The sequence below is a fragment of the Corvus brachyrhynchos genome, unplaced genomic scaffold (assembly GCF_000691975.1).
Source record: "Corvus brachyrhynchos isolate BGI_N302 unplaced genomic scaffold, ASM69197v1 scaffold83, whole genome shotgun sequence".
In the NCBI taxonomy this organism is placed as follows: domain Eukaryota; kingdom Metazoa; phylum Chordata; class Aves; order Passeriformes; family Corvidae; genus Corvus; species Corvus brachyrhynchos.
Genome location: NW_008238464.1, coordinates 1592233 through 1602928, shown reverse-complemented (window position 1 = coordinate 1602928; position 10696 = coordinate 1592233). Strand labels below are relative to the sequence as shown.

Here is a 10696-nt window from a genome sequence, read left to right as displayed (position 1 = left end):
AGTGGGGACTGGGAGGGGGGGTTTTTCCTGTTTTCTTTCCTGTTTTCTTAGAGGACGAGCTTCCTTTTACCCCAGCTGAGCAGGGTCTCTCCGTCTCCTGGACACCTGCTGGCCTCTGATCTTCGCCGGCAAGGTTCTTATTTCCTCTGGAAACACAGGAAAGAGGGAGAGGAAACAGACTTTGTGGTTAGCGGCTTTGGAAAGAGGGAGGTAGAACAGGGTGCCGCGGGTCAGAGCGAGTGTGGCGGTGACACGCGTGGCAGCGGGCTGGGCACTGCTGGTGCTGCAGTACGCCTGGAATGCTGCCATGATGTTGGTACTTTACCCGTCGTCACTTAAAATGTTTCTCTTGCCTGTGTATGCAAGGTGTTTACAGAGCCAGTGACGCTGGCAGTTCGCCTGCTTTGAAATAGAGCCAAGAGTAGCCTGGAACCAAAATTCAGCACGTCAGAGCCGTGGTCAGCAGGTTGAGAGACTGAGTAGGGTGACTGTGCACTGTCACTGTTCCAAAACTGTCGATCACTACACTGATAATTTTCTGCAGTGTAAGTTTATTGGGAAGAATAGTTGATTGTGTTGTCACAACTCTTTATACACCCTGATTAGTGTTTTGTGTCTTTTGATGTGTTTGGGCAGGAAGAACTCTACAGAAAATTATTTTGGCTATGTTTCTTCACACAGCAATTAGGTAGTGGCTTTGAAATCCTCTTGCTGGCTGCCATAAGGTGCTGTTTGCAACAGTAATTTTCTGGTACTAATTAAAGCAGTGTATTAGCCTAAAGCATTTGCTGTTGAGCACCTTGTCTTTCGTGTAGCTGAGGAGAGGAGTGTTAATTCAGATTTTAAAATGTTAATGTGCCTGAGGGGCTTAAAGTAATTGCATGTAAACTACTGGCACGGACTTACATACTGAGCGTTGCTTAAACTTGTTCTGAGGCATCTTCTACCTCCTCCCAGCAACCTGGAGCTTTCCAAATCAATCTTCTTGTTTCAGAATATTTATTAAAGTAGGTACACATGGCTCAGGATGAGCATCCTTTTGGAACTGGTGAATTTTTCTTCTTTATATTAACAAGCAGTTTCAGATTCCTGTGCACTTTCAGTAGCTGCCCTTGGGGCTTAGAGAATAGGACTTGACTTGTATCTTTGCCATCTGTGTTCATCATGAAAGTATTCTCCAAAGTGGGTTGCAGTAAAGAAAAGAACTATCTGCTGTCTACTCCTGTCTTGAAATAGCACAGCATTTTGTTTGTATGGTGTGAACTGCAAGCAAAGAGAGATCAGGCTTTTAATTGTTTGTGTAAATGTTAATTCCTTGTTTCACTGTTTCCACAGCTCTGAAGAGATCACTTTCCAGCTGAAGATGGCTGCTGATACCTCTGTTGATATCCTTCAAAAAGTTCTGGAGAATGAAATACTTCAGACAACCAAGGTTGTGGAAGAACATCTGGATGCTGAAATACAGAAGCTGGACCAAATGGACGAAGATGAATTGGAACGCCTTAAACAGAGGAGGCTTGAGGCCCTAAAAAAGAGCCAGCAGCAGAAACAAGTAATTTCTGTAGTACAGGCTCTTGATATGTAGAGTGTAACAGACATTTTGGAAATCCTTGGGGAATAATATATGTGAACTAAGTGTTTTGGGGTTGTTTGGTTGGTTTTGTGGATTTTTCCTCTTTCTCTCCTTTTCTGTGCTTATTAATTTTAAATTATCCAGGAAGGCCAATGTCTGTCCATGTGTGCATGCTTTGTGTTTTTTAATAGGAGGAGAGAAGCACTTCTGTGGTTGTTACAATAAGGATAGGATAAAGAGTCTCATACAGAGATTTGAGTGTTTGCTGAGCATTGCTGTCTGGAAGCATAAGCCCTGTAGGCAGCCTAATCATAAGGCTTTAGGCTCCTTCTGAAGCTTCTGGATTGTTACTTACAGCAGTTACTTAAGTGATGTGTGCCTTCCTCTTATGGTATTTTACAGAAGGATGAAACAGGATTTTTCCTTGTTCCTAGGCTGGAATGATTTGTCATACTCCTTCTAAGCCAATAAAATGTTGTCTTTGTATTATCGCTCATTTCCTCTTACAGGAAGGAAATTCTCCCTGGGACCTGATACCTCATGTCAAATGAGGTGGTCTTTATGCTCCCTCAGAGCTCTTTTTGAACAACAGTGTACACCATGATTTTGGTAGCATATGGTGCGAGACCTGAATTATAAGTAGGGAAGGTGTAAGTTTCTTAGCTTATTCCATCTGAGCTAACCTAAACAAGAAATTTATTGTGTTGGGGGAGAAGTGACTTGGCTGAAAGGAGATGCTGTGGCTGTGATGAAGTCTTTAAAAGCTAATGCCAGACTTCGAAATGGGAATGCAGTGAAATGTCGTGGCATGGTAGGGATGCTGGAAGACCGGCAGTGCCAGCAGCTTTGATTCTGTAAACGTGGAAGTAGAGAAAGTGGCACACTGTTTTCTTGTCTTCAGAAGTTCAGTTTATATTTGATTCTAGTGTTTTCCTTTTTCAGAAGTCATAACACGGATGTCCTTGGATGTGAACATGTGATAGATCTCATGCAAAAACTTTTTCATGTCATTTGATCTTAAATCACTGTTCTCACACACTTTCAAATGCAAATGTGATGTAGGATACTGCTCAGTAAAAGGAGTGTGGTGTCACACTATTCTGGAATAAATCTGTGGAGAGGGGGATTAATGCATAATCACTGTTGAGGGATAAGTGAGTTCTTGATTGCCATCATGATGACTTCTTCATGTGCTCATACTTCCATGAATTTTTAATGTAAATATTCCGGAGATTCTTTGTTCTATCCTAATTTAGCTTACATGATATCTTTGGTTTGCTGGGAAACATTTTTTTTTTCCTTCACTTGGCAAAGACAAAACTGCAAGATTAGGAACAGTGATTTATCTAGTTTTTTATCCCAAATGGAAAATGAAGGTTTTTGTCAAATTTTGTCATACTGCACTACTTCTAAAAATTTAGATTTGTCTGTACTTGTTTTAATACACTGCAGTTAACTTTTAGTAATATACAGGCTGTGGGTTTTTCCCCTAAGTGTGTTTGTCAAAAGTGTGGAAGATGAGCTCTTTGGAAACTGCATTTGCACACTTAATCAGACAGTTTTTGAAATTACTTCTAAATTTTAGCTTGTGACATTCTGTTTCTCCATCGATGTTATGACTAATGGTGCACATGTGTTTTCCAAATGATTTTCTGTGAGCCTGGCTCATGTAAAGATCCCTTGAGTGTATATTCAATAGGTAAATATCATCTATTGCAGATGAGTTAGTAGGCTTTTTTCTCCCTGATTTTTTCATAGAGTAAAAAATTAAAAGAAATTTATTTAATTCATATCATGACTTGACTAAGTTTAAGACAGGAGTTCTTTGAGTGTACAAAAGCATTTCAGAGAGAGTAGCCCAAGCTGTCGATTGGCAATTTTCAAATGCCAAGAGTTTTTGTTGTATTCTTTGAACTAGCCTTGTCTTACTGACAGGCTGCATTACAGAAATTTATGTAGCTCTGTACAAGATTTGTATTTCCAAATAAGCAAGGTGGCCTTATTTGTGTATTTTCAAAATAAAACTAAAGGGGAGGAAGTAATTTGTTTCTCCATTACTATATGAAATGGGCTTTCACTGCAGCCCCCCTCTTCCATTTTCTAAAAGCTGTAGACTTTGCACAACAGGTAGACTAACAACCTTCGTACTAATTATTTGCTTTTATGTTTTCCAAAAGGAGTGGCTTTCAAAAGGACATGGAGAATATAGAGAAATCCCAAGCGAGAGAGACTTTTTCCAAGAAGTCAAAGAAAGTAAAAATGTGGTTTGCCATTTCTATAGAGATACAACATTCAGGTATAGTAAATAAGCTGTGCTGAAGAAACCTTTTGTTTAAAGATATCTACAAAAACAGATGTGGTTTTTTGTTCTTTCAAATCCCACACATGAACAGGCATTTTTAGAAGTATTCACATTGCTTCATTATAGATCTTAGTCACTTTTCAAGACATTTGTTTTTTAAATGTATTTTCTCCATTACAGTTAATCTGAACATGATTTGACAACAATTAATAGTCTGCTACATAGTTGATTAGAGCATAGATGTATGACCTCTTTGACAGTATTTGAGAGACTGCTGTGTTTCATTATTGATTTCGTTTGAGGCCACCAGGTCTGTAAATGTAGACCATACAAGAGCAGCATTTCAAAAAGATGGCCTTGGTCATTCCAGATAGAGATATTCTGGGTGGAATAAAATATAACCAAAAATCTTGTCTAAGCATCTTGAGAATTTAACCTTTTACTTTGAAAGGATCAGTTGCAGCTGCTTTCCCTTTGTGCCTGTGCCTTTGTGATTCTGTCACTTTTTTTAGAGTGTGAGACACTTAGATCTGAGAATATGTGCTGACTCAGAATAGGAACCCAAACTAAGATGTTCCACTTCCTTGGAAGAATTTCAGAAGTTCTGGGTTGTAGGCTGCTCCTCACTGGGTCTCTCTCAATGTGTTCTGTTAAAATGCAGTTGCGAAGTAGAGGAGTGTATTGAAGGAGGAGCCAGTTGTCCTGGTTTTGGTTCATTGGGGGTTTTTTCCCCCAAAGGTGTTATGTTCTCCCTAGCTTATAGAAACTGAAACAACCTCCATGTGAGAAATTGAAAGAGGTCAAGGCTCGATTTTGCAGTGAGGTATCTGTGTCCTACATTTTCTAAGTGTTTAAAGCATTTCTATTTGGCTAGCTTTTACTCAAGAAGGTGAAAGGAAGTCACTGCAAATAAAGTAGCTTAGGACAGGTTTGAGTTCTTGTTTCTTGAGTCAGCAAAGTCTGTAGGCTCAGACAGGAGAACTTTAGAGAAAGTGGTTTGTAAAATGTATCATGCTGACAGACAGCTTGAAGCTCATGTATTGGGTTTTCCAACCACTGTATCAAGTTGCTTTCACCTTTGCCAGTCCAGCTTTTTGATCTGTGCAGCTCTCCTCTTGAGTTTAAGGACAGTCACATCGCAGAGTTCATGCAGCTAGAGAAGACAATTCAGAAAGCTGAGATTGTAGGTGACAATTCCACAAATCTCTGTGATCTGACAAGTATTTTGAGCAGTTCATGTCACTATCCCATAGGTGAGAAGCAATAATTGTATGCTCACTCCTATTTCATGGCAACAGAAAAGCAGAGTATTTTTGCCTATAGCACTACTGTGCAAATCACTTGTTTTTCGCTTACACTGAGTTACTGCATCTCAGCTGTGAAGACAGTGACTTCAAAAATCCAAAATGCTGTAACACGTTGAGAGTACTTCTCTGAAGAAATCTCCTATAGAGAAATTTTTCCAGTTGACAGGCATGAAGCTAGAGCTGGAACAATAGAAGTCAGAAAGAAATTTCATCAATAAGTGCAGGCCTCCAGAAATGAGAGCGAGGCTTTCAGTGTATGGAAAGTAATTAGGAAGAAATTAGAGAAAGGGATGGTATAATTGTACAGTAAAGGTACTCCAGGCTGTTCCTCTGTTAGTCATAAAATCCAGCTACCTCTGAAAGGTACTTTCGCTTGAAACTAAATTCTCAATTACAAAGGTCGTGTCTGAGTATCAACATGATAGAACTAGCTCTTTACTACTCCTTTTAAACTTGCTCTCAAATGCATATTCTTCAGCTTACTCATTCTAACATGTTGTATATTTTGGGTCAATTTTTCCACAGGTGCCAAATAATGGACAAACATTTGACTGTATTGGCAAAAAAGCACATTGAGACAAAATTCTTGAAATTAAATGCTGAAAAATCTCCTTTCTTGTGCGAGAGACTGCGCATCAAAGTAATTCCCACTCTAGCACTAATAAAAGATGGAAAAACACAAGACTACGTCGTGGGTTTTACTGACCTCGGTAACACTGATGACTTCACTACAGAAACCTTAGAATGGAGATTAGGCTGTGCAGATGTAATTAATTACAGGTAATTAAGAGTTTCATGATTCTGTTATTTTCACATAAAGTGCAAAGAGAATGAGCTTGCAGACGAGAATCTGAAAGGCTGTAACATCAATATGTTGTACGCTAAAAGACATGTAAGAGTTTAATCTAGTTACTTAAACTGTGTGCTTCATCAAGGGAAAGAAGCGAATCTCTTTGGCAAAGTATTGAGACATTGTAATGAGTGTTGAGTTGTCCTTCTTGTAGAGTAATAAAGATAAACCCAGTTCTTGTCATGAAGTGTATGGAGTAGCAGTGATGCTCTGATATGGCTCCAGAGTCATGTATCAAATGTAATCCTCTCCAAAGCAGCTATAGATGCTTCATGTCACAGTTGCAATGCAGTGAAGTCTGAGTGGTTTTAATCCACTTGAGAGAAAACTCAGCAAGTCATCCTTAAACTGCATCTTAGTCAATATTACATACATGAATATACTTTTTTCTTCAACGAACAGTACTGATAATGAAAGATAACTTGAAGAAGTGTAAATAAATTGAGTAACAATACAATAGAATCATCATCAATACCACGTTAAAGACTACAGAACAAAAGGCAGTAGAACATACCTGTCACCACAATAGTCTAACTTTACAGGAGGATTATTTACCAAAATTTTGCTTTGCTATCCAGTGTGACTCAAATGTCATCTATCTTTTTAGGTTAATTTTGCTCTATTGTTTTGAATGTCTTTAGTGCTTTTTAAATTTTAAATTCGTTACCTGAATTTATTTAAATGTCTAATTAGGCTAATTTTTGGCAAGAAGTATTGTATCTTAAAGCCAAAGGAACTACTACTCAATTTGGCTTAATAGCTGTTGAACTTCGGGTGAAATGACTGAAATTTATAATTTTAAAACAACTGGTATGTCCTCGTTCAGTAACAAGCAAATACACAGAGACATCTTGGATGCATATTCTAGACAGCAACAGCCTTTTATGGGAAAAATCCTTCACTAGAGTTGTATCAAGCACCACTGAATTTGCTAAACATTGCTACATTGGCTTATGGCATAATTTTACTTCTACTTGACTCTACTAGTACTGTGTATTTGTTCTTAGCTCCTTGTGGTGTGGGGGAGCTTTGTTCTTCGTTCATTTGACAGACCCTGGCTTTGCAATGCTAGCCACATTTCCACACTGCTCTGAAAGTACTGTTCCACTCTCTGGAGTTCCTGAAAAGGGCATAGGCCTCCTCAGAGCTTAGAAATAATTCTTTTCCTTCAACCTGTGGGATAGCAGATGGTAAAAGGATATACTTTATTTAAGGGAAAAACTGTTCAGGTCAGATTATTTGCCCAAAATCAGGATTCAAGTGGTGTACTGATGTGTGTAATTAAATAGCAATCAGTGAACTGTATATTTAGGATTAATATCAGCAAAATAGTATTAATATTTTGTAAAGAACTATAAATTTTAAACACCCCTTTATAGCTGATTCACTCACTCACTGACACTTGGGTGCAAACCCCTCACAGGTCATGTGAGGGAAAGCAGGGCACACCCTTTTCTGAGCAGCCCCAGGGAATTCACCTCCTTGTGCAACCCTGCTGGAAGAGAAGCAGGTGCTGCAGCTTCATGTGAAAACCTGCTGTTCCCAGCAGGGAACACAGGTCTGTTCCCAGAGACACACATGCTGGTGAGAGAGCCGCTGCAGGATCATGGGGCACTCTGAGGTGTGAGTTCCCCCATAGTCCTGTAGAAGTGCAGTCCTGTGGGGAAGCTGTTCTGTCTGGCCTAGGCAGAGATAGCACAAGGTGACTTCTGGCAAATCCCAGTTTTGACTCTGAAGTCCCCATAACAACATTTTAGCTTCTTTTGTACTGATGGCTCCTCACCTGTTTTGAAAAGTCTCTCTGTAATTCCCTGGTTACAGTTTAATCTGACAGATGGTTATCTTTAGCATGATCAGTTTGCAGGAAAAACCTTTTCTGACAGTTTTTCTCTACAGCTCCACTCACAGGTGCTGTTTACTTTCACACTCCTATCTTAACTCCAGTTATCCAGGCCATTTTGACCAGGATGTGCTATGCTAGCAACCCCACAGTGCTGCTTAGGGTGGCTGTAGGAAGTAGGCGTTGTGTTCTCTTAGAATGTGTTTTTCTGGAGAAACAGGTCATTAGAGATGGTGCTTACTGTCTGTATGAATATGGTTTTAATCAACTTGTCTTGTCCTTTTCCTGTAGTGGAAACTTGATGGAGCCACCTTTTCAAAGTCAAAAGAAATATGGAACAAGCTTTACGAAGCTGGATAAGAAGACCATCAGAGGAAAGATATATGATTCAGATTCTGATGATGACTAGAAGAGCCGCTAAATATATTTGTAAATCATCTTTTGTTTATGCGTGGTACATTTCTAAGAATGTTTTTTATAAAGCTTACTGCTTTTCATTACATCTGCACATAATTCTCATTTTTCTATACAGTTTTATACAACTGAGTCACAGCAGGAAAAAGCTTAAGTATTTTTTTTTCTCTTTTGGATGTCATTTGTAATTTGAAAATCTTGGTCCTTCTAACTAAATAACATGGCAAATGATGAACTTAAGCCCTTTGTCTTAAGTATAAGTTTATGAAATGTTTTGAAGTAACTTAGAAACAGCTGTATGAAGTCAGACCAAAGGTCCCTCTGGCCCAGGATCCAGTCTCAGTGGCTAAAAAGAGATGCACAAGGAAGAATGAAAACAGGGTGACCAGAGAGCAATGCTTCCCCACAGTCTACTTTAAGCAATCTGTGGCTTGGGGAACTCCGTATCTGAGAGTATTTGCTGCTTAAAATAATGGAAGAGAAATCTCTTTTAATCCTCATAGTATCCAGGCATCCACATCATGTGGCAAGGAGGCCACAGTTTAACTGTGCTTCCTCGTTTTCACAGAATCTGACAAGGTTTGTTTTTCTGTTTTTCTTTATTAAAGGAGATAACAGACACTTTAAAAAAAAAAGATTGTTCTCTATCAGTTCTTCTTCCAGTTGTCTTTTAAAATTTATTATTACTTACATTATCAGTAAAGCACCACAAAATTATCAGTAAAGAAATTGTGTATTTTAACAAATAATTGTTTCTCTTACGGTGCCATATCATGCCATTGAATAAATTAATTGCATTGCACTATAAGTTGTAAAAACAGTCATAACTTCTGTGAATTCTGAAATAGATGGCCAAGAGAAATGCCCTTTTAGCATCTATGAACGCTGCATGTCAGATCTGATACAGCAGGTAATAGCACATAGCAACAAGCCTATTGAAAACAGCCTAGTTCACAGGTTTGTATCATTCTGTGGTTGTGAATGTGTGGATTTTATAGCAGATGCTTTGTACAAGAGAGTAGAATAGAGGAAAGTATTTGAGAGAAGCCTTGATCATTAAGTTTAGATATAGTGCCGCATACTGTGTACTGTTCTTCAGTAATGGACAGAATTTTCAAGAGAGATCTTTCTTTGACACTCTAAAATTCCTGGCTAGGTGAACAGTTGATGAGTTTTCTTTTCATTTTCAAAAAAATAGTTTGCTTTGTGCTGAAGGACCCTTTTGAGGTGGTACTTTGAATCCAGTTGGTCCAAAAAGCAGTGAAGTGGGTCTAGTCTTGCTGCCTTGTAGTAGAGAACACTTGTGATTGGGCCAGCCCAGCAATATATCTCTTTAAGTTTAAAGAATTATATTTTATTTCTGTTCATGTACATTGAAATAAAAATTATTTTCATTCTAATGTTGACTACTGCATCCTTTCAAAGAAGGAGATCTAGGTGCTGTGGATTGATTTCTCTATTAATAAAGTCCATCAGAAAGGTTGTATGAGCTCCTTCTAGATTTCTAACAGGTAATGTACAGTTCTGCCTTAACATACAGGATCACTTTGAGAACGCAATCAGCTTAAGATGTACACAGCTGCCTGTTCATCTAGGAGAAGCATAAAGGAGCCTTGCTTCACGTTGATCTCCTTTTTAATGCACACACTCTTTAAATGCATTAGAAAGTGCTCATTTTTCTTTTTTTTTTCCTTCATCCAGTTGCATGAAATTCAGGAAACCAGGTTTCCAACAGTGTTTTTACAAGTGTCTTAGCAGGGCTCATCAGTGAGCTCTAACTGTGTTGAACAAGCTGTGGAAATAAAAAATCACCTCTAAAGCAGCTGCGTGCTATGTGGAAACACATGGGCTTGTCAGGATTCCAGCACAGTGCGTTGTTGGAGGTTACTCAGTTTCATACATGAATAGCCTCATTACAAACTCACTGCAAATCCTACTTGGAGTCTGTGGTTTCATGTCACTTTAAGCTGATGATTTTTTTCTAGGTTAATCTTCCTTCATCCTTCCTGGGACCTTTTCCTTCATCAAGCTTGTTCCATGACCACACATACTCTAGTGCTGATACAAGGAGTTTGTGTGGTTTGGGTAGAATCAGAGACTCATGGAGTGGGCTGGATTGCAAGGGACCTTAGAGATCATCTAGTTCCAACCCCCCTGCCATGGACAAGGACACTCCTCCCATGGGTAACAAGGGAACTTGAGACTGTTCATACTGGAAGTTTAAATTATTTTGAAGTAGCAATCTCATAGATTGCTCCTTCAAGTCTTTACTTTCATGTCTACTTTCTGCATATTCTGTCTTGAATAAACATCAAAACTGTTACTGAACAGTCTTCTTGGTTACATCTCCATCCTGTATATTATTTTGAGGTGAACAATTCAAACCCAAAAAATTTATTTTTGCTGAAAC

At 38.8% G+C, this 10696-nt stretch overlaps 1 protein-coding gene across 1 annotated transcript; it reads left to right on the top strand.

Moving 5' to 3' along the window:
* The first annotated feature begins 331 nt into the window (after positions 1-331).
* Positions 332-9686, top strand: TXNDC9 (thioredoxin domain containing 9). Its single transcript, XM_008635810.2, has 5 exons — positions 332-545; positions 1336-1552; positions 3751-3869; positions 5708-5962; positions 8164-9686. The coding sequence occupies exons 2-5, from the start codon at positions 1364-1366 to the stop codon at positions 8279-8281; spliced, it is 681 nt and encodes a 226-aa protein (XP_008634032.1). The 5' UTR covers positions 332-545; positions 1336-1363; the 3' UTR covers positions 8282-9686.
* The last annotated feature ends 1010 nt before the right edge of the window (positions 9687-10696 follow it).

Excerpts from the sequence above, each read along its gene's own strand:
- TXNDC9 (XM_008635810.2), top strand. The coding sequence starts at position 1,364 with ATGGCTGCTGATACCTCTGTTGATATCCTTCAAAAAGTTCTGGAGAAT. Across the intron at positions 1,553-3,750 it reads AGAGCCAGCAGCAGAAACAA|GAGTGGCTTTCAAAAGGACA; the intron begins GTAATTTCTGTA and ends GTTTTCCAAAAG. Across the intron at positions 5,963-8,163 it reads GCAGATGTAATTAATTACAG|TGGAAACTTGATGGAGCCAC; the intron begins GTAATTAAGAGT and ends CTTTTCCTGTAG.